Source organism: Lycorma delicatula, chromosome 1 (genome assembly GCF_047948215.1).
Source record: "Lycorma delicatula isolate Av1 chromosome 1, ASM4794821v1, whole genome shotgun sequence".
Classification (NCBI taxonomy): Eukaryota; Metazoa; Arthropoda; class Insecta; order Hemiptera; family Fulgoridae; genus Lycorma; species Lycorma delicatula.
The window spans coordinates 252,017,067-252,042,471 of NC_134455.1; the positions used below are offsets into that span (position 1 = coordinate 252,017,067).

A 25,405-nucleotide genomic window follows, 5' to 3' on the forward strand; every position below is an offset into this window, starting at 1 on the left:
TAATAAAATGGCAAGTTAGGATAGAACTGTCACAATCCACAACAAAAAACACATATTCAACGAATCTATATAAAAACCTGTTTTCATGTTGGAAAAATAACTGAGAACCAGCAATAGTATTTAAATTTTATGAATACATAACTTTAAATTTATAAATGACATTCAAATTATTAAAGATATACAGAACTATGTTTGTAAGGTATGTTTCCTTGCACAGTTTATCAAGCCTTTTGTTGCTTTGGAGCGAAAATATTTCTTATAAAAAATTTTTGATGAAATAAGTTCTCAGTTTCATAGAATATTCGGTCATAATCTGTCAAAACTTGTAAATAATTAAATGCCATAATAAATAAATGTGTAAAGAATACATCTTAAGTTTTAGCGATCCTTCACACTAGTGAAGTAAAAATAAAATAGGTACAAAAATAGTAATAAAACTAAAAAATGATTATTATTTTAATTCTCATAAAAAAATAGCGGTAGATAAAAAATGTAGCAATGTGCAGTATATATATTTTTCTGTGAACAATAACTGCCAAGGAATTAAATCTTAGGTATTTGCAACAATAGCAGCAATCGTTATTTTTACAAAAGGTACCGTAACTAAAGATATAAGATAACCAGATTCGGTAATGATGATGATGATGCAGTATTGGTGTACTGTTATTAAATGTAAACATTAATTTAGCCTTACGTTATGTAATTAAAATGTAGAGCTTATCAATAAAGAGCCACACCTGTTGGTGTATTACAAGCAGATTTTTAAATAGTTGTGCCACGCTGGCGTGCTAAACTTGGTTAGTTATTTTCTGAAATGTCGCGCAATTCACAGCTGATTGGTTGGATACTCCCTAAACTAGAAGAGTCTGGATGTTTTGGTGTAGGGTGTAAAATAGGTTATCAAAGGGATGTGGATCGTTCGGGGGAAGATCAGTTTGCTTCATCTGTTGAGTTTTTGAAACTGATAGTGAAATCGGGAAGTGATATTCGAAATTATGAAGTAGTGATTAAATTACAAACAAACAGTCAGTTGGTTTGGGACGTAATCAAACCGAAAGTACAATTTCAAAATGAAATACTCATGTATTCAAAGATTTTTCCTGTGCTGGATAAAGATGAAATTATAAAAGAATTATGCTGCAAATATTATTTAGGTATTGCCGAAACAGATGCTGGTTTGGAAAAGGATTTTATTGTCCTAGAGGATCTAAGTGACCAGGGCTATAAACTTAGCTCTGAAAAGGTTACGTATGTTATTGATAATTTTATCTTATCAAATATCGTTGCTATTTATAACGCAAATATCGATTAGTGAAGTCTATTTTTTTTTTTTCATAAATTAAAAAGTGTCTAAAACCAATTTTTTGGGTACTTGCGTATTAACGCCACCGCAGCTACAGCTTTATTTAAAAACAAAGTAGTCAATCGGATTTCGGTGGAAAATGGGCTGAAACAGAATATAAATGGTTATTTATATTTATTTATTTTATAAATACAATTTAACCAAACTTAACCTACGCTCGCTAACCTTGACTAATTAACACGGTAATTTTTTTGAGTAAAATTTAATAAATTCACTAATTATTGCAATTCGATTATTTAAATAATAAATAATTGTAATAATTACTGAATTTATTAAATAAATACTCAAAAAATTAGGGAGTTAATTAGTCAAGGTTAGCGAGCGTAGGTTAAGTTTGGTTAAATTATATTTATAAATTAATATTTATTTGTTTATGTTAAACTCTATATCGGCCCATTTTCCACCGAAATCCGTTTGACTACTTTATTTTTAAATAAAGCTGCAGCTGCGGTGGCGTTAATATGTAAGTACCATTTTTTGCTTTAATATTATTAGGTCAGGTGTGAAGGTTAATATTTAGTTTTATAGTTGAAATTATTTACTGTTAATTGCCTATATATGTGTGCGCGCGCGTGTTTTGTGTATGTGTTCTTTTTATCTGTTCATAAATATTGTGGTTAATAAATAATACATTTAAGAAGTCATCATATAATAATATTTTTATTAAGAAGTGGCCACTACTCATAGTTTAAGCAACAACATAAAAATAAATGTTTACTATCCAGATTTATATGTAGAGATAAAAATATTTTGAATTTGTAGAAAAAATGGTTAAGTCCTCAAAAGTGTGAATTGAAAGTTAACCCCAAATTATTCAATGCAGTAACAGAATGTTCACCATTAAGTGTGAGGATGTTCAAGTTTCTTGAACATCATTATATGAATATTGATTTATAAGTTTGAAGTAAAAAAATTCATTATTAAAAGGTATAAGAACCCATTAATTGCAGTCTCTGAAATAACTACATTGTTAAATTTAAAATAGTTTTCTTACTGACTATTTATGAACTTGCAAACATACTGATGATAACGAACCTAAACTAATATATTCTTTAATACTTTAATTTCCTTTTTATTGTTAGCGTTATGCTCTTCTTGTGTATCAGAAATATATCATTAATGTAAAAAATAGAACGTGGTTATTTACACTATCTTAAAAATCACATTATCTTGATGATAATGTGATTTTTATTTATAATTGCACTTCCTTATTCAACAGTTAAGTTCTGAAAAGATTATGTATGTTATTTATAAACATATACATTATCAAGTATCATTAACTTATTACTTATAATTTAAATATAGATTCATGAATTTTAACTACTTATTTTAAAAATTAAAAAATGTGTAAATCAATATTTTGCCTTAAGAATATTAGGATTAGGTCAGGTTTGAAAGTTAGGATATAGTTTTGTGGTGTAAATTGTTTACTGTCTTTATTGTTTATATATACCTGAATTTCACACACATACATTTATACCATTGAATTCATATATGTATTTTATTTATCCATAGCTATATTGGTTAACAAGAAATAATATTAAGATTAAGTAGCCAGCATTTAAAATAATGTTTTTTTCTTTTTTTAGAATACAAGGTGGTCACTACTGTCATCATAAGCAACAAAAACAAATAACTTACTATGGTGATTTGAATATTGAGATAAAAATATTATGTTCTTAAACGTGTTAATATAAACCATAAATATGTTAACCATAAATTTTGTTGCTGGCTATTTATGCACTAGCAAACATTATAAATCTGATAATATATACACTTATCAAATATGACTATGATACTGATGATAACAAACCACAAAAAAACCATTTAATATTTTTGTACTCATTTTCATTTTGGGTTGTTCTTGTGTATCAGAACTATGTCATTAATGTTTCTTTAATATTAGGATAAATGTATAAAAATTTGTACCTGGTTATTTACACTTAATCTTCATGAAAATCTGTTTTCATTCCCAATGATTTTTTCACGTCATTGCATTTCCAAATAGTATAAGTGTGTGCAGTGTGATTGAATATACTTTTTTATATATAAATGCTTTAAAATCTGTATAGTTGTTTGTACTATTATTATCTGCTGAATATTTTCTTATGAGTAGTTCATCCTGATAATCTTTTTGTGAAAGTGGAAAGCTGTGAATTCTGTATAGAATTCAAAGATTTAAAATTTTATGTTATACAGAGTGATTTAAGACTGTGATAATATAGTGTTTTCTAGAGTTGCCTTTAAGTAAGTCAGTTGTGATAGATTGTGAATGTATATCATTATGTCTGAGGAAACTGAAGTAAGGTGTTCAAATTTGATGTGGTAAATGCATTTTTGCATATTTTTTGTAAGGGAAATTGTATTAATTATAGAAAATTAGTTTGCTAAAATGAATCCAGTTCCAGCCTTAATACACATTTTTACTGAATTATAATTAAAAAACAAAATGTATTACCTCTTAAGCACAATTATACATCACAGCTATGTGAATAATGAATACATTTTTTTTACACTGAATTATTACCAATTTGAAGTTTACTCTGTTTATTTTTATGATGTGTTTTCTTTTAGAATGCATTAGAAAGTTTGTTTTTAAAATAATGTTATTGAATATCAATTAAGTTCATAACATGTTTGCTTGCTGGGTGGTATTGGTTATATAGGTATTTTTAATTATTACTTTTTATATCCATGCAGAAAATTGTTTACATTTTAGAAATGCATTAACTATAAAAACACTATTAAGCCATATAACTGCGTCTATAGTATCCATCATCATAAGTAGTATCCAAAAGGCAGTTTTTTTATACAATCTTAAAAAATTAAAAAATTGTTAAAAATGTAGACTTCAAAATTGTAGCTATATAAACAAATGTTTTGGGGAGAACTACAGCTGGCCAGTTATCTGAATTTTCATTAAGCATTTTTTTTTATATATGAAGTGTTTATATATCAAGTATTTAAGAGTTCAAACATTGAATTCAACTACAAATTAATCAAAATCTGTAAAAAGTTTCAGAACGATAATTGCAGTTATAACAATACATACACCTGAATGGGCATCCAAAGAGTAATTTTTATGAAATTGGAATTTGCCGACAAATAATTTAAATTCTGCAGCTACATCAAGTCTGGCAAGCCAGTAGCAGTATTTGCTTGTACACACACACGCGCGCGCGCGCATACACATATACACATACATACCCAAATCTGGCAGTAGCTGGAAAACTGGTTGGAGAAAACAAACAAATTCAAAAATTAAATGAGTACATAAGTATTTGGCTGTATTTTTATGTTTAAAATGATCCACTTCACTGATGTACCAGTATCTCTAATTGCTGTATAAATAATCCTATGCTTATGTCCATGGACTCTGTACACAACACCCCAGGGGTCTTTATTTCCTTGCTCCTGGTCAAATGAGCACCAGGAATTACGCTTAGAGGACCTAATATAATGATAGTACTTGGCCTTCTCCCTGCGATAATTTGCAAGTAGTGCTATGTACTGATCAGGATCGCCTTCACTAAAATCAGTGATCCCACTGTGCCAAAAAAGCGATTTGGCATTAATATCAGCACTTATAAGGATTGCACAATTGCTTATCAGTCTTAAGGGTCCTATCCCATCTTACCAAATGTTCCTCAGTGAGATTTCTATACTGAAATTACGAGCTGACTACAATCAAGTTCTGACCATTAATGACAAGTCTGACCATTACATGATGTGTGTTAGAAGCCTGTCGCACAAAGACACTATCAAGCACCTCCTACACAGGATAGCAGATATGCTATTATGTCCTATGCAAAACTTTTTCCAGCCATAAAAACCTGGCAGATCACCCCTAATCACATAAGGGTGCTACAGGAAGATAACATCGAGGCTCCATCGCTCAAAAATTTCACCTAATTCAAATTAGACTAAATAAGCACTGTGGGCATTAAGTTGATCAAACTTATCCATTAAGAGATTTAAAGTATATCTCAACTGCCCGCAAATAACAACTGCATTTTCTACTAGCAACTGAGTGCTTATGATTCTTGCGTAACCTTTTCCAGTTCACGCAGGCCAGAGCCTCTGACTTCTGTAAACAGTCATCGCGTTTGTGGCCTTCCTCGCCACAATGCACACGGACCAGTGTAAATTTACAAAATTTGGCTCTTTGCCCATACCTACAATACTTAATTCATCTTTGAACATCAAGGTATTCTTTGACCCGACAGGATCCAAATTCAACAATTAATCTACCCTCGGATGTAAACCTTTGAAAGAGACCAGCACTTACCTCAAAAACTCCATGATATTTTTGGGCATCACGCCTACCAGTTTTAAAGACTAGCCTAAAAGCGGCTTCGTCTATATCGGTGTTTTGTTCCCTTATTAGGGACAGAACTTCTCCATCAGAAAGGCTGCGATCAGTATCAGAAACAATGATGTGGGGCCTGCGCATCCTTTTAGTTTCAACTTTAACATTCAATTGTTCGACGGCCGAAGATTCCCTGATCACCCGGACTGTCTCCTTGTCGTCTGCAACTACAAGTAATTCTTTGCTGGTCTCTCTAATGTTTCTAATTTTAAGTTCCTTCCAACTATCGTGAAGGGCAGCCTGAAGGTTCTTTTTCAATTGACTACTGGGTATAGTCGAGCCCTCCGCCTTATTAAGAAAAATAACTTCAGGCTTTTTTGACTGGCTTCATGCAGGGAAATATCTTCCAAACAATTTATTAAATACACGTGTGACAGCTCTCACACTTACCCCGAGCAAACAAGAAGCTCCGTCGTTATTACATCAAAGCCTGAGGTCTTACCCCTACCTAAACTACAGATAGCTTGATGTACCTCAGCCTCGGTAATCGCCAAGAACGGTGCACTCCCGCGAAACTGAGTGACAGCGCTCGCAGATAGTATGCGGTCTCACCAGCTTCACTGTTCAGAGGACGACGATGTCTCTCGAGGCGAAATACCTACTGCACCTGCCTCTACCTCGTGTTCGGAGCCCTCCGCGAAGTTGGCCTCTATCGTCTCTTCCTCGACAACCTCCGACTCACTGCAGTCTGTACCTGTCTCTGCCGATCGGGCCGCCGCTTTTCTCCTATTTAGCTTAGTCAACCGCCTGAGCAGCTCATCATCCTTCTTCCTCTTTTCTTCCTCTTCTTCCTCCCGCTCTATCTCATGCATCCTCAGAGCTAATTGGCCTTCCAGCCAATAATTATAAGAGGAACTTTCAGGCCGCCTATAATCATTGTCCTGATACAACCTTTCGTATCCCTCGTATTTCCACACGCGAGCAACTGACCTGCCCGCGACCATCAACATATCTTCCGTACCTCTGCCTTTCTTTTTCTCAGAGGACCTATTACTATAGGTCCTCCTCGCCTCTTCGAGCACGTGCTCGCCTTCTATCCTCCTTCTCGAGGTCTACATATGCGATGTTGCAATTCCACTTTCCCCGATTCTAGGGTACTGCACACCGACTCAGCCGCGTATTTGGCCGACAGTCCAGCCGCTCCAACTGCACTATGCCAGTTTGCCAGCTGTTATAGCGTTCTCATAGGCAATATCGTGGCGACGAGCAATTTCGTCGTCACGATCCACCGGTTCTCCCTTATCAATTGGGTTACCTGGACCCAGATAATTATGTCCCGGGAACAAGGAACAGGAACAAGGGCATCTTAAATCAATATAAACAATGACAATCAATACAAACACCGAAGATAAAATAAATTATCCGATAAATCACAATACAATGTTGCTGCAAACAGCAAGATCGCCCTAGTTTATTCTTTAAATAACTTGACCCTTAAATGGGCTCTCGGATGGACTGCGGATATTAGAAAGCGTGCGTGAGAGGTCGGTGAGGGCGTCCCAGGGTTCACGAACCCCCACAGCCTCTCCCGGACGCCGCATACTCGCCGGTCTACCCTGTACACAAAGAGGAACATTCTCCCCACGCACAGGGGTCACGAAACTGAAGAAAAGCCCGACGACTGCATGCGAGAGAAGTCGGACCCAGCCCTATATTAACTTGAAAAACACGCCGTACACGCGCCTAACACCACAGGGCTCCCTACCGGAATAGGACGGGTAAGTCCGACGTACGCAGAGCCCGCCATCTGGATGCGCATGCTCGACCGCTACCCCGCTCATTACCACAGACACGGCAGCAACTTATCCTTCCCAGGTTACAGCGCGAACCGTGAAAGGGGAGAGAAGGACGCCCGAGCACCGCTGATCTAACGACCACCAACTCCTCTGGCCGAAACCTTTACGAGGGTTGTATTCATGCCGGCACTCCTTGCATTGGTCGGCTCTCTTCCCGACCCGCTGCCCATACAGCATAAACCGCCAGGGAGACACTTGTGTACAGTATCCGTCGTAGCGTTGGAACTCTTTCCTACCCTCCACCCCTAGGAACCCACTTCTACGCCGATAGGTTCTCTGTACACACAGACAACCTAACGGGTTCGCCCGCCTAACTCGCCGGACTCAGATCTCCTGTCCGTCACTGAAAAGGCGACCAAGATAGCGTGTTTTTCAAATTCCCAGTAGCAAAACCTAGTCGAGGGGTGTAAATCCAGACTATTACCGTGACAGCGGTTTCCAAACTGCCACCAATTATTTCCTAACTACTCTAAATCTACCAAATGCCCTATAGTTACAATTTAAATACGGGACCACACAGCAGCACAAACTGATCAACGATTCCCCGCTTATCCCAGTTAAGACGGTAGCAGCGAGTTATGCCCCTACAATGACACACTACGCCGAAACGCAGGCCGACTTACTGACATAACCCGGGCTCCCAAGCCCATGACCAAGGTCCGTCAGGACGGATGTTTTAACGCAACTACCCGCAATTTCCACTATCTGTTGGATATTAGCCCAGTTAAAAATAATCCCGCATCCGGTTTTAGCACATGCTGTGCTAAAACCCCTCTATTTATTCACCATCATCATCGGTGAAACCACCATGCCACAGCCCTCGCGTTGCGGAAAGCGCAGAGCAATTCATTCATCGGTCTTCGATTGAAATTCGTTGGTCTTCATTCGCCGATATTTAGTGCACGCCTGCAGTCTTCATCCCACCAAGGAACAGCAGGCCATCTTTGGCTTTCCAGATTTTAAAGAGATGAATTCATTCGCGCTATCGAGAATTTTGTTTGTAAACTTGACAAGATGTTGGATTGCGCCACCGCTCTTATACTGGCCGAAGGAATCCGTACTACCCTTTTCAGTCCGCTTTCTGTACCACCCATCTGTGTGGCTGACTCTGAGGCAAATGACTATCACCAGCTAAGATTATAACTGGTCTACGATCGCTTCTAAAGAAGTTTTTATGGAAATGCACCAGGTAAGACATGGGAGTAAGGCTGCTGAACATAAGGACAGATCGATGCACAAAAATTTACCTGATGAAGATGACATAAATGTGTACGATTCATAGTTCAGTAAACAGAGATCTATGTTTTGCTTCAGTCGATCGACTTTATTGCCTTGGGGAGAGCATGACAATGAGCCCCAAAAATGGTGATGGGCTTTGAAATCGCCAGTTATTAGGCAGGGCATAGGAATTTGGGAAAACAGACTGGACAGTTCATCCTCACTGATACCAGAATTTGGAGGAAGATATAAGTTGCAGATATTCATTCTGATGGTGCCAATATCATAACTGATACTGCAGGCATGTTTGTCACTTGTGGAACACAGGTGGCTATTACGATTCCCTTCAGGAAACGGCCACACCCTCACGTCCTTTGCCCCCAGTTTGACAGTCGTATCTTTCGCAGACGTATCTGCAAAAGGACACATCATTCTGGAGACGTAGGTGAGTCTCCTGCAGACACAGTATTGGAGGATTTTCTTTCTTTATTAGGATTTTAATATCCTCTCGGTGAGAACAGAGACCGCAAACATTCCATTGAATAATTTTTGTAGTCATAAAAAAGATAATTTTTCTTGTTTTATTATATAAAATCTCTGCATGCATGATAAATCTCATGCATGATATGATTACTTATCAAATACTATCCAGTTTTTTCTTTTTCTATTGAAATTTTTAAAAAAGTGCTTCCCTTCTCCGGGCACTTCATAGGCTTCCATATTCTTGAAGTGTCCTCGAGATGGTGGTGAGGACTTGAAAGCCTGGGAGGCCAAAGACACCGTACCAAGCGACGATTTTTTGATTGATCCCTTCATAGGGAACTTGGTAGTTAACTGTGTGTTGGAGCAGCGGGAATTTTATTTGGTCATGTATCAATTAAAGTGGTTTTTGGTAAACCACTGTCAGTCTTTCCACAAAAATGTTTCCTCTTGCTTGTATTCTTTGTTTACTCTGAAATAATGGTTGTGAGCGAGGTGACCTGATCAGATAACACCTGACAAGCAGTTTCAATTTACAGCAATTTACAAGCAGGATCCACATTGTTGATTACTTGCATTTGTAGGGATTGGCTTTGATGTATCTGCTGCAAAACAGACTGCCTATTTTTACCAAGTTCTAGGGTTAGCGCCTTTTTATACTCTTTTCGTGTGACTGGAAATGATAGCTTTTGCTTGATACTAATGTTGAGAATTGCTTTCTCTTCTTTAAAAGTTGAGCCGTCTCGTGAGCGAGCTGAATGTGATCCCCCACAGATAACACATTTTTCTTCCTTCTGGCATTCAGAGTCGTTGTGGCATTGTTTTACGCATCCAGCACATATTGCAGTGTTCGAGCAAGAAGCTGTAGTGTGGCCATACCTTTGGCACTGAAACAAAGCAGAGGGTTGGAAATGAATGGTCGTACTCGAATAGACATGTTGCCTACTATTATTTTCTCCAGCAATACTGGAAGGTTAAACATTAGTATAAGAGAGGGAGTAGGTTCCTCCATTCCGCTCTGACGTTTCATAATTCGGCTCATCTCTACAACATCTTGGGGACGAAGTTCATCAGTAATCTCACTATCATCTACCTCCAAAAGCCCAGACAAAAGATTACTCCTCAGATGGTATTCAAGGATTTGTGGCATACTGTTTTTTATGTTGATACCACCCATGTTTGTGAGGTGCAAGAGTAATCGACTCTATTTCATCACTAAATGTCTCGATCAGTATTGCCCGTCCCTCAATTTCCTGATGATTTTCGGTGAACCACTTGGCCTATGATCGCTTTACATGTCAACTCCAGTCACCCGTGTACCATTTTTATCTCATTTTTGAGTCTCTTCTGTAATATGGTCAGTTTAAATTTTGTAATTAAACAGAGTAATAATTATTTTATTATAAGAATCATTTTTTTGTTTTTTTTTTTTGTTGTAAATGAAACAGATGAATACAACCATTATGTTTTATACTGTAGGTACGTACTGTAGATTACGTTTTATACTACGATTGATACTGTAGTGTGCTGGTTGCACACTTTTTACAATTTGTTAAGTTACTGTATAATGCATCTCTTTGAAGATTTGATTTCAGACTACTGTTGGGATTTGTTTTATCTATTTTATTCTGACCTATAGATTTTTAGATACACTAAATTATCACGTGCTCAAACATGTATGTTGTAAAACTTACCATTGAATAAATATTTTTATTTTAATTGTATTTTAGTTCAAATAGTAATACTTTTGGGTAATATTTATTTTAAACTGTATATTTGTATCTAAAGTTTATATTTCTGTTAAACAGGTTTTCCTTGACTATGATCACTGTGCTTTGGCGATGAGAGCTATTGGAAAATTTCATGGCCTTTCTTATGCAGCTAAACAGCGTGATTTAAATTTATTCATGAGCACTGTCAGTAAATTGCAGAGCAAGTGGGATGACAATTTCATTAGAACTTGGAAAGATATGTTTAAATTATGTGGAAGCCGAGGAGTATTACCTTTAATTGAAGCAAATTATTCTGAAAATCTTTTGAAAGAATTCCTTAGAAATTATGAAGATCCAGTAAAATTTCTTAATGCTCTTGCTGCTTCAGAAGAACCAGAAGCTGTTGTTTGTCATGGTGACTTTTGTAGAAATAATGTTTTCTTCCATTATGGCAAAGATGGGGGTCCTGATGGTATTAAGTTATTTGATTTTCAGACACCAATGTATGCATCTCCTGCCACAGAACTTGCATTCTTTCTGTATATGAACACTTCTCAAGAATTGAGGAATAAGCATTGGGATGATCTTCTTAATGCTTACAAAGATGGCGTAAAATCTGTGGTTCCTAATATGAATGTACCTGAACCAAATTTCAAAAAATTTGCTGCTTATGGTTATATAATTTGCAGTTATTTCCTTCCTTTTATGATGGATAATGAAGGTGTTGTCTTAGAAGAATTAATTGCTCTTAACCCCCAGGAGCAGACTCGTATATTTTCAAGTATTGGAGGAGAAAAAGGTACACAGGCTCTTGTTGATATCATTAAACATTTTTTGGAACGAGATTATATCCAGGCATCATATGAATAAATTTAAAGAATTTTTAATCATTAGTCAGGAATTGTTTTTACTTACATATTTGCTTTCAGTTAGTGACTTTTTTGTAACTAATAAAATGTATGTTCTATCTTTAGAACAGTTGCCTCTGTGTCTGTAGAAATGGTTAGTTACTTATCAGAGTTTTAAATTAAACTGTTTACAAGTAAATAGGTTTGGATATAGTAGGGCGTTTTGTAAGATTATTTTTTCAATTGAAATATTATATACTATTAAAGATTTATTTTATCTTTCAAAAATTCTCCTGTTTTTTCTTGAAGGTGTAAAGTTTTGTGTTTCTAGAATAACACCTGGGTATAGTTAAAAATCATCTAACCTTCTGTGTAGTGTTACTACTGTTGATACATTAGCAGTCACATTTGCTCCTTGACACGTTAGATTTACTTCTTTCCAACTGAAGAAAACATAGACTCTCAGATGTAGACTTGCATTATTATTTTTTTTGCAATATAAGTTACTTATATATCAAGTACATGTTGATAGCATACTGTAAACACTTGTAAGATTGGAAATATTCCATTTTTCTCTATATTGTATTACAATTAAATAAAGCAACTTTTTTTTTAATGGAATCAGTATATATTTTTATTTATAACTTTAAACAAAGCAAATATATACTTGTATATATTTACACATAGTAGTTTCTAATTAATTTCATGCTTTGTAACTTGGAGGTTTTAGAAAAATAAAACTTGTTAAAATGATCTTCATAGCATGAATATATGTACTATTTGGGTGGATAAACCTGATTTGATGACAAATTTCATTTTGTTACAATTCTGTAAAATATGGTAGTACAGTTTGCAAGTTACAAAAATTGATTACAGAATACTGAAATACATTAATGCACAAAGGTCTGTCTTAGCTAATTGGTTTTTCCTTTTGAAATATGTTGTCCTTGAACTTCAGTTTAATTTACATTTGCTGAAGAGAAATATTTTTTTAGTATTGATACTATTTTTTTATGCATCACTTTCCACTCAACAACAGGTTTTGTACATTTTGCATTTATTTATCAGTTGTCATTTTCTATCATTTTCTGCCTAACTTTTTTACTACCTTAATAATTTCCTTTTTTAACTACATCCATCCAATTTCTACAAAATGTCCTGTTCCAGACGTATATCTAACATTTATGCTCCTTTTTTCAGTCTCTATCCCATATTATTGTTTCTTCTCTTTGATTTGCACTTTTATTACTTAGTTGTTATGAACGATCTCACCTGAAGACCATTAACACGTTGTGGTAGATTTTAGAGGAAAGTTGGACTGTATGTTCATAGGTGATGAATGAAAAGAAAGCCTTGTTGCTTGTTGAATAATGGTTTAATGAATTGTCACCTTGACAGTTAATGAAATGAATTGTAACATAACATATAACTTGACATATAAAAATAAAAAATATAAAATTAAATACAAAATTAAAGCTAATGTTCATCCGAACAAAGAATGAAGTCCATCTAGACTAAGAGTATGACGTGACTGCCTTGGATCAGATTCAAGCACCAAATGAATAAGTTGCTACCTCATAATGATCACTCCCTGTGGCATTATGACGTAGGACATGGCATGATCAGATCGCCTGACCAAGCTTGCCAGGGAGACTCTAGCCCTTACTAGGTAGCAGCACCCAACGGCAAAGTGGAATGTAACAGTTGTAATTGAAAGTAGTTGTAGTTGTAATTGAAATCAGTTTTTTCCTGGTACATTTTGCGGTCGTTATTTTGTTTGGAAATCTGTGCTTAACCAGTATAATAATGCATCTTTTATCTTCCTTAATTGCTGGCTACATCTCTGCATACTGTTTTCTTTTATGATTATTAAAATAGTGTTCATTACTGCTATTTTATACTTGGTCTAGAAATCTAAAAGTCTAGTTATTTTCATTTCTTTGAAAGAGCCCTTTTTTAAAGCGGAACATTGTTTATATTTATCCTTCTCCAGATGTGGTATTGCAAGCTTCCAGCATAAATCTCTGATATTGTAATAGATGAGAGTATGGTTAATCTGTCTGGACTAAAATAGATTTTTTGTTGTGTTGCTTTTAACATCTCTTTGCTGTGTATTCTTTTTTATTGTTACTACAACTGTAACATATGTAATTCCAAATTCTGATTTTGTCATTCTGTATAATTCTTTAACCAAAACCTTTTGTATCTCACAATTTCACTTTATTAATTCTTACAATATCTAGCTTTAAGGTATACATTCTATGTTTTGATCATCTAGTTTATGTGCTTTTTGTTTAAACTTCTAATAATCTTATAATTTCTTTGTCTGCTCATACTTGTTGTGATAGGCTTAGAGTATTATATAACTAATTGCTTCTCAGAGTTGAAGCATCTATCTGTTAATTTTTATCTATTGCTTTATTTACCACTGGCTGAAACTCTTCTGTGATACATTGTCTTTGTTGGCTTTGTGGCATATTTTAGTATCTGCCAAATGGACAATACCTCCACCATATCAAGTGCTGTTGCTCCCTTTCTGTAAGTTTATTTGTGAACCTGCAAGTGACAATGACATTCGTTAATGATACAATCTGTTTTAGATGACTGTATGTCTTTATAAAGGGAAGAGTATGGGACAGCCAAGGGTGTCAGAAGAAATGTTGAATGTGTTAGGAAGTCTTTCCTTGTAGTTGTAAATAATTTGGTTGGAAGGGCAACCGCAACTAGTCATGCTAATGATGACAGTGTGGAATGTTTTAAGGAAACACTTACATATGCATCTAACAGTTTATAGTTACAAGATTTGAAGCCAACTCTACCCCATGTGTGCCAACCATGCCATCGAAACATTGTAGAATAAAGGAGACTTTTTGATTGTATTGATTTAGTAATGAGTAAATATTTCATCTTTTTGGAGAAAACAACAGACATATGTCTGTATCTGGACGTCAGAAAATCACAATGTATTCTTACTAGTGAAAGGGACTCCCCAAAATGAAATAACTTAATATGGGTTGGTAAGTAATTTGATTAACAGTATTATATTTTTACTTTTGAGTGTTAACTTGGTTTGACAGCATGCATGATTATGCTGATATGATTAAATAATTCTCTTTTCCTTTAACATTCACTGATAACAGTCTTTTATTCTGTTAACTAAAACAAAAAATCATGGGAAGCCATGAATTTAGAAATAATTAGTTCTTCTATAAATAATGTTTTCTTTTAAATCAATTTTGTCAGGTGGAAGAAGTGTAGTAGTATTATACATAATTAAGGAGATTTTTTTAATAATTTTAACCTTTATTTTCATTCTGATTTTTTAGTTCTATGTGTTAAATTTTACTATCCGGGGTGGGGATTTTTGCACAACCCATCAGAGTTAGGTAAGTTTTTATACTTTCTTTATTTTATTATTTTATCTTTAATATTTTATCAACTTTGTGATATTAGTTTTGGGTTTTATTTTGCCTTCTTGGCTTGTTTTAGTAAATTTTTATTATATGATTAATATTACGTTTACACCTTGTTTACCTTATTATTTTGGAGTTATATTACCTTTTTAATAATAACTACCCATGATGATAACACCCAAGCGTTTTTCGCCCACAAACAACCAAAAAAAAAAAAAAAAAAATTATACACAATTATAATATTTTAATTATATCATAACAACACAGTTTATATTAATAGTATGACGTGAAATTTTTTTGCTGATTTTATTATCGCATTGGAGTCTGCAAGATATAACCATTTTAAATACCTCTTTTAGTGCTTAAAATCATTTTGAACTGTTTTTTGTCACTTGAGTTAATAAAATAATGGGAAGCTGATTATTTAACAAGAGGAATTTTTTAAATTTAATTCTACAAGCTGGGAGCGCAAGACTGTCAGGCGCATGTTAAGTTGTATGTATTGTTGTCGGATGGACATGACAGTCTCGCAGCACACAGTGCTTGTTTTAAAACTTCATAACTCTGCCATTTGTTGATGCTTGTTTGTACAACTTGGTACGTGTTATCACAAGGCTTCATTCTTCCCCCTCCGTATTTTTATAACTGCATAGGATAGTATATTGCTGATGAAATACTTTTTTGTTTTATGAAGTTGAATGCCCTTCTTTCAATCAGTTGTGTCTGGCAGTGAATGAATGATCATGGCCGGGCAAAGTATGTCACGTAATCTTACATCAGAACAAATTATCGAATGTTTAGATGAGACATATAACAGTAACATTAGAATATTTGATAGTGACAAAAGTGATGAAAATTTTATGCTGGAAAATAGCAATGAAAATAAAGATAACTGAATACAGTGATGGCAGTAGTGACGATGAAAGTATGCAATATGTATCGCATACAATGGATCACAAAATGTAAAAAAAATTCAGCTGACTAAATTACAGACTTCAATTAGCACAGGAATTCATTTGAAACGCATAGAAAAGTTGAGGTTTCTCATGGACCTAATAGACCTTCTAAAACAGCCCCACCAGAGAGCCTTACTGCAGGGCATTTCATAGAAAGGATTCCACCCACTGAGAAGAAAGCAAAACCATCTGTAGGGTAGGGCTTTAAAGGTTTGAATACTGGGTTGAAGAGTTAATATAAAATTTTTAGATATTAATATTATAATAAATAAATGGGATAAATTTTTATTTTATTTTTTTGGTATTTTGTATCACATTATACAGGCCTTTCAAAAAGAGTCTATAATTTTCCAAAATTATAAACCCTGTATCTTAAACAAAGAAAAGCTTTTTGAAAATTTTTACGTTATTGTTTAACTTTTATTAGAAGGGGTGTTAGATTTATAGAAAATCGAATTAAACATTAACCAATGAATGAATATTTTTAGAATTTTTTAAAATTTATTCCTCACTTTTAACAAATGTAATATTCTGTTTTTCCTCTCTTTTTTTTTGTTTTTGGCTCAAATTCATTTAATTTTTACTTCCTTGTACAAGTAAAGGAAGTATTGTGATCACAAAAAATTTCCATTTTCATCAGAAATATCTATTTTGACCATCCCTAATCAATTTTGAGTAGTTTTAGCTTGACGTACTATATATCTCGCATAACTCAAAAACTTGTATTCGTAGGATGCTGAAATATTGAATGTAGGACTGTTGTAACATCTAGTTGTACACCTCCCCATTTGATTGCAATCGACTGGACAAAAAGTGTTCAAAATGCCCAAATCCAAATTTTTTTGGATTTTGGACTTTTTCGTAACTGCAGTAATAAGCACTGATTGAGAGATTTTCAATGATATAAGTGCTACCTATTTTTATTGGTTCCATATTTATAGCCAAATAAATTTTGGTTCTTATGAGGGGAAGGCACATCAGTTCAGATCTGATTTGCATCTCCTTTTCTTTTTTTAACTTTTTTTTTAAATTTAAATATATATTTCTATTAATAATTATTAACCTCTGATTACTGGAATAAAATTTTATTTACTTTTCACTTTAAAAAAAATTTGTGTATGTAATTTAATAGGCATACAAGGAAGTCATGTGGTGTCCACATCAGATTTTTAATTGTGGAAAGAAGTAAAAATTGCAGGGCGCCAAATCTGGTGAGTATGGAAGGTGTGGAATTGGTTCATATTGCTCCTTCATAAAAACCGTGAAGGTTGTGTACGATGTATGTGGTTGAGCATTATTGTATAGTAGAATTATTGGCTACGTGGACTGCCAAATATGTCTCCTGATATATATCGCACAGAACTTAAAGTTGGCATAGCTTCCATATAATCAGTCATGTAACGGATTTAGAATCCCAGAAACACTATATGCAAAATTATATACCTAAATTTCATCTCCGATCTCATTATTGAAAAGGAGGTCATCTCTTTCGTTACAATAATGTTTTTGATGTGTTCTGTCTATATTGTTAATATTGTCTATATTGTCAATAGTGACCGAGTGAAAATTAGAGGACATGGGTAAACAAGTTTTGGAATGTTAGTAGTGGGGGAATACAACTAGTTGGAAGTACCTGGAGATTTTTGACATTTTCTTCACCCGTTATGTTGCATTGTGCATTACTTTTCAGCTGCACCTTGTACATACATACCCTGAACCTGTGTTTTTAATAATTATTTATTCATTTTTCACTGAACCCATTTCAGAAAGTTCTATTTTTTTTATAGAATATCTTATTTAATTACAATAAATATTTATAAGGAAACATCTAACACATTTAATATTTTGGCCCATGAGAAAACAAATATGCGTTTTCACTTAACACCTCAATACATCCATCAGACGTATTGTTTAATTAATATAATTTCTTTTAGATTTGAAGTGATAAAAGTATTTGAATTGTTATTAAGAATGATATTTTACATACGTACTGACATTCTTCAAGTACAACTTTCCACAATGTAAAATTTTATTAGGCAGTTGCATGTCTTTCATTGATCACCCTCTTTTTTTCCTGTTTAGTCTCTGGGAATCACCATCAGTATAGCTTGTACAGTCTCAGGTCGACCATTTCTGAGATGTGTGGTTAATTGAAACCCAACCACCAAACAACACTAGCATCCACAATCTAGTATTCAGATACTCCTTTACTAGGATTTGAATGTTGGAACTCTCGACTTCAAAATCGGCTGATTTTCGAAGACGCGTTCACCACTAGACCAGCCCTGATCACCCTTCTTTTTTTTTGAAAAAAATTCACCTTCTTAATTTTACTTTTCTGCACTCTTTTTCTAACACAACTGACTGCTAATCAGTTGTATTTGTTTTTCAATTTTTTTTATCTTCCAAGGTTTAAATTATAAAGAGCCAGTTGTTCAAACTATTATGGCAGATTATTTATTTATTTTTATGTATAATTTGGTTTTACTTTTTCAATTTCAGAGCACTTTTGGGTACTACGTACGTCTTCATTTCTAGTGAATTTCCAGTTGGAGAAATAAGTTTTGTAATTTTTATTATATTTTATTAAAACGGTTGAACAAATACAGTTATACAATATGCCACACAATGGAAGTGTAGGTTGACTCGCAGGGAAAATATTTATAGTTGAAAACTCAAACAATTGATGTTTCTGTTGAAACAGATGCACACTTTTTTTTATCTCCAATGATTAGCATTACCTGTTCCCAGTTGCATTTGATGTGTGAATAACTGAATTCTTACTCACTTTAACATATTTGTATCATTAAATTAATTGTAAGCGTTGCCACAAAATTTGATGCTTGTTGCCTGATACCTGTTATAGTGTATATCAATCATTCTGAAAATATTTTCTTCTACCAGTTATTATAAAATGGAATTCATTTTAAACTTTTACACTTTATAGTCCTTCACAAAAATTATTACCAATACAATTAATTGTAATAAACTATTACCTTTGAACCAGTTATTTTAATTTCCTGAAATTTAATAGATTAGTAAAATTAATTTTTATTATAAAGTTTTATTATGCGCCATTTAAATTAACAAACTTTGCAGTTCTAGACAAAATCTGTTATTTTAAGAAAGATAAACTATTATAGATGTGTAATGATGCGCAATCTGTGAAGGTTTCCCATAGAGTGAAACAATTATTCATAATAAATGAATCACCATTTCTTAAATAATAATGATAACAAGTATCTTTTACAAAATTAATAACAATTACCTTAAAACTAATATAAGTTGCAGCTACAAAATAATGATTTTCAGGTGTTGCTTGTGAATTTCCAATGATGCTGCTTTTTTTTCTTGATTTGTCCTGTCTACACTGTATAGGATAAGTTATGTAAGTGTTTATTTTCTTATTTTAGTTTCATGCAAAATGAATGAACTTAAATACATTATAAAATATAAAAAATTAAATTGGCAAGTTCAAGATATAAAAAATGTAGTATATGATTTTATAAAAAAGGAAGCAAATACTTTTTGAAAATGTGGAAAGGGTTATATTCATTCAAAAGTGTGAAGAATGAATAGCAGCAATTGTGTGTAAATTATCCCAATTGAGTGTTCAGAAAGTAATTAAAAATAAAAAAGTTATCAAAGAAATTACACCAAATCCCATCCAAGGTTTTGTTAACTACACCAGAAGGCACACTTTTGTACATTTTTAAGGCAATAAGTTAATTACAATAATTATAATACATGCAGAAGGAAAAATGGGATGTATCCCTAGAAGAAAGTGATGACCATCACGTTTCTACGTGTTCAGAAAATTACTTAAAATGGATTGAAGAAAAATTAATAAAAAGTTCAACCAGAAATTTGCTAATAATTACAGAAAACCAATCGTACTGCAGAAAAAAATTTACTACATCCAATTCAAGAAATGCAGGACTGCTTACATAAACATTATTTCATTTTCATCCTCCATGCTGAAACTTCAACCATGCAATTTATGTAACAGGGTGACTACGTAGTAATAATCAGTAACCCAAATAGTATGTTATAGTATAAAACGTGAGACCAATCATCCACCATATAATACTGAGTTTAAAACTCATGTGTAAAGTGTGAAAGATGGGTACCATTCATTCATACATGAATAAGCAGGGGATTGATAGAGAAAAGTCAGTAGTACATTGCTGTATACTTGGGGGCATTGTTTTGTGACTGGTCAATCTTTTCAGCAGGTCGCGAAGCCTTACATCTTTTGACTAGGTTATGAAAGATGCTTGCTTCAAGGAGCTCTTATCAAACCATTTCAGTTTAACGTGTTAGGTTATAGTACTGTTTAATTTGTGATTTTTATAGTTTAAAATGATTAAATGTAGTGATGAATCAGTAATTCAATTTTTAAATGAGTTATCTGATGATAGACTTCACAGTAATTTATCCAAAAAATCAAAATATGATGTAGAATTTATTTATGAATCTGACAGACACTCAGAGTTTAATCCTCATGAATAGTGACAATTCAGAGAGTGGTCTACTTGAATAATGAGTTTCTGTTCATCATATTCCACAAGTTGTGCAGAACAATATTGATGCAAATGTAAATAATACTGTAGTAGTTAGCGTTATAATACTGTAGTAGTAAATATGGGATAATGTAAATATTGATAAATTAAAAATATTAATTTTAATCCTGACAATGAAATAGTGGTTGTTAACCCTGACTTATTTGACTGTTTAAAAGATGGCAGTCATATGATTTTTACAGTTTATTTGCTGCTGATAATGTATTATTATTTTTGGTTGAGCAAATGTAATTTCTACGAGCCTCAAACGTGTGCTTAACTTTTTCAAAGAATTCTTTTACATAACTGGGTCAATACTGTTACTGCAAAATGAGAATATTCTTTGGAGTATTTATTTACATGGGAATTGTTCAAATGCCATCAGTTAGGCATTGCTGTAGGAAATATGAGCATTTCAGGACAAAAGTCCAAAAGCATCATCAGTGACCTGAGACAGGTTTTAAAAACTGTTTATGTTCTGCTACTGCAATAATGAAACTGCTTAAGGTTTTAGATTAAATAAAATACAGGATTTTGTAGATGTAATGGACAAAAGCTTTCAAAGTTGGTAGTTCCTGAGAAAGATATATGCAGCGATGAATTTGTCATTCCATTTCTTAGCAGATTAGTTTTTCAACAATATAATAAAAACAGGAAACATAAATATGACATTAATGTTTTTAAATTGTACTCAAAGGACTTTTATAAAATTTATGCAGGCAAAGAAAAGCAATCTGAAGGTAATGTTTCAACAAACGCGGTCTTAAAGCTTATTCAACCATACTTGTATTTTGGGCGATGCCTTTACATTGATAATAGATATTGTCTATTATCTACAGAAGAAAACTTCTTCTATAGATTTATGCTATATTGTTGACACCCTTTGCTATAATAGGGAGGCAAACCCAAAAGAGGTAGTTACAAAAAAATTATAAAAGGGGAAAATTTACGCTCAGATGAATATTATCAAAGTTTTAGTCTTGAAGTGGAAAAACCAGCAAGATTTGGTAATGTTACTTGGCATGGTGGTAGAACATCAGAAGTTCAACAGTGAAGAGTCCAAGTGAGTGGTAAAACCAGATGTGGTAATTAACTACAATGCATCAATAAATTATTGAAAAATAAAACTTATAAAAATTACGAGGTTTTAATAAATAATAATTTTTTTGTTTAACTCTTTGAATTTCTATGAATTCTGTTTTTTTATATTTTATTATTTTGTCTCTATTTTAAAATATTGCATGCATGTTTGTTTCAAATAAAGAAAATTTATTAGTGCAGTAATTTTTTATACAAATTTTAGCTTAACCTGATGATCCTATTCTTTAACTGTTTCAATGCTTTCTCACTTTACGTCATTAATATTTTAGCTTAAATTCATTTTTTGATATTAAAAAAACTAATAATAGTAACATGCCTAAATTTAATTGCTTAGAAAAAAGTAATACTGGAATATCGGCTTACCAGGGTGTAGAACAAATTTAGTGTATGATTTTAATATTTGAACTCTAGCAGGACTGATCAATCTCGTGCCTTAAAAAAAAGCACATGGATGGTTAGTACAAAAATAAGTTGTTATTAGTTGATGACAGAAAAAAGTAAATTAATTCATGAAAACAATCTCAGCACAGTAAACGAAATGATGATAAAATGCTGTGTTGTCAACCTGTTAAGGAAAAGAAAGGAAAATATTAATTTCATTAATTTGATGAACTTACAAAGAAAAGTGGAAGTGAAGTGTTACGACTACCACAATATCATCCAGACTTCAACCTCATTGGAACTGAGTAGTCTAAGTAAGATTATCTTGACAATTGGAATATCACTTTTGATATTAACAATATAAAACAGATATGCTGAAATAGATGAATCGCATTGACAACATTATTACGAAAAAGTAATGGAGATGCATACATTAGACTAAAATACAAAATTAATAATAAAACAGAGTTTGTTTCATTTCTTTGGGAGATGACAGCAAGAGTAAAATTATTGGAACACACTTCAGAGAAGAAAATTCAGAACTTAGCAATTTGGATGATAAAATTCGACTGTTGTAGATATCATAACTCTATTAATTTCTATTTTTGTAACATGTATTAAGTTTTATTTTTCTAAAGCCCAATGATAATTTGAGTTAATTAAACTTATTATGATCCATCTATGAATTGGCATGATATAGAATTAAAACAATTGGAAAAAGGCTTCTTGATGAAACAACTGTAAATATATCATATTATTCTAAGATTTATCTATTATAAAGTAACAAGTATGTGTAATTCTAATTAAATTATGGAGTGCAATATGTTTTATTAAACTGTTCATTTTGAAATTTAATTAAACTTTACTAATAAAATTATTCTACATACATTTATTTACTACCGTTTCATTTTTCTCATCTTCAATAACTAAGTAAAATATGATGGAACCATATATTCCACTAAACAGATAGTAGAAAGTCAGCTGGAATATTCCTTTGACTCACCAGTAAGCTTTATATTTTGTGATGTCACCTGTAATATCATTGTAACTGCTCTAGGAGACAAAATTAGTCACAAGTTATTCCCAAAAATGTCATAGTCATTTTCAGCAATACAAGTATCCACAATTAAGATGAAAGATAAGAAGTAAAGCGATTTAAATTTGTCCTCATTGAACGAAAAATTCAACTGCACATCAACAAGCCAATCCCGCCAAAATGAAGATGTACTTAGTAGTTGTATGTTTATTCACTCGTGTTTATCACCGGGGCTGATTGTATAATTAACATCATTAATCAGATAACTTGGAAGAGGAAATGTATCCTTTGTATAATGTAAGACAGCTTAGATTTATAATTTGAAAAATTTGTGTAGTTTTTTATTCCAGGATATGAGTGCGGAGCGCAGGGGTCGAATAAACATAATTTTTTACCAATCTATTCAGCAGGTAAGATAGTATACAGCAGGAAATTAATATATTCCTTTCTGTTATGAAAGAACATGTTTAATGTTTACTGAGCGGAGTAAAGTATACTTCATAAAATTTGAAAAACTTATGCATTTCTTTGATGATTCTGGAATTTAAGTTTTTATGTTGAATCGTAAGGCATATGCTGCAGTTATACTGGGTTTAGTCATCTGCTTTATATTTATTATTGTTTTATGAGATGGATAAATGCTTAAAATCTCTTCCAAGCCACTAATATTTGAAAATTTATATCTTAATAGTACATGATTTATATGACTTGCATAAAGAAATAGACAAATTACATTGACTATATAGAATTATAAATCAGTAGCAGAGGCACATAACACAGTTACTGAACAATAATTGTAAAGTTTTTTAAGTGGATGATCCTTTTTGTTAATTTAAGTACCCAATTTTAAATTGAAGCTAAGAAAGATAATTTAAAAAGTTTTCATTTTAGAAGAAATATAAAATTACATATGAAAAAAATAATTGTTTGCATTTTATTTTTCTTAATAACTAGAAATGTATAGATAATTATTTATTCGTTTAATGTCTTTCACACATGACTGAATTATGGAAATTTGTTGTTTGAAAAACTGTTCTTTTGTTAGACCAGTTTGTTTATAAATTGTTGTTGATTTAATAATAATTATTATTTGATTTTTATTATAATTAAGTATTGAGTAAGTAAAAAATAATCAAGTTTTAAACTGTTCTCTTCTAATACACCATCCAACATCTTTTCGTCCAGTGACCCTTAAACTTTTTAGCCTCCCACGGAGCAACAGTTTCCATTTAGGGAATTCCTGATTTGCACAATTGTATAATAAAATTTTCAAAGATTCACTGAATTAAGATGTTTGTTTCAAATTGAGGTGTGATGAACAGTTTATTGTAAGTTTTATCAAATTTAATGTTGAAAAGATTAACTAAATGAATACAGAATGTACTTTATAATAGCTATTTCTTATTTGTACACTATTCAAGTCATATGGTATTAGGGATCGAGAGTATTATGGCTTCAAGCTCTAGTTGATTACTCGACTGCACCTCATCACAAAGTAGAATTCAGTGAATTAGTTCACAATTTATATTTATCTGAACAAGAAACTGAACTTCCAGGTTGTTTTTCCATCTGACTAGGAGTGAAATTTACAATTCCACTTTTTCATGGAGAGGAATTTATTAGACAAACATACCAAAGTTTTATTGTTCACAAATAGAAAATAAAATTTAATGAAATACTTTACTTGGGATGAATTAATTTGTTCCTGCTATGATGTTAATGAGCTGATATTTGACATCAAATGTAAATATGCTGTTGATTGGTATTTAAAAACTAACTGTTATTACATAATTTGAGCTCTCCCCTGTATGGTAGCTCATACTGCTGGAATGAAGTTAACATATATACAAGTCACTTATATTGACAGCTATTAATGTAATAAATGCTTAGGTGAATCTATGGTGATTGATCTGCTTGGTCTACAGGAAGCTTTACAAAGTACTATTGTTTGTTGAGTTTAAGGGATAGTCGTGCAACATTACTTAGGTAAAGACAAGCCATAAATACATAATTCTACTTCAAACAATAAAATTTTAAGAATACCTCACTGAGTTACTTTTCCACCTTCATATATAAAACTAGGACTAATGAAGAATTTTGTGAAAGTATTTGATAAAGAAGGCTAGGGGTTAAATACTAACTCATGTTTTTGCACAATTATGTGATGCTA

The 25,405-nt window shown here is 32.7% G+C and overlaps 1 protein-coding gene across 1 annotated transcript; it reads left to right on the forward strand.

Annotated features, from left to right (window-relative positions):
* The first annotated feature begins 735 nt into the window (after nucleotides 1-735).
* On the forward strand, nucleotides 736-12,401 carry LOC142330386 (uncharacterized). The gene is made up of 2 exons (XM_075375614.1): nucleotides 736-1,243; nucleotides 11,035-12,401. Exons 1-2 carry the CDS (start codon nucleotides 815-817, stop codon nucleotides 11,806-11,808), a joined length of 1,203 nt encoding a protein of 400 aa, XP_075231729.1. The 5' UTR covers nucleotides 736-814; the 3' UTR covers nucleotides 11,809-12,401.
* The last annotated feature ends 13,004 nt before the right edge of the window (nucleotides 12,402-25,405 follow it).

Excerpts from the sequence above, each read along its gene's own strand:
- LOC142330386 (XM_075375614.1), top strand. The coding sequence starts at position 815 with ATGTCGCGCAATTCACAGCTGATTGGTTGGATACTCCCTAAACTAGAA. Across the intron at positions 1,244-11,034 it reads ATAAACTTAGCTCTGAAAAG|GTTTTCCTTGACTATGATCA; the intron begins GTTACGTATGTT and ends TCTGTTAAACAG.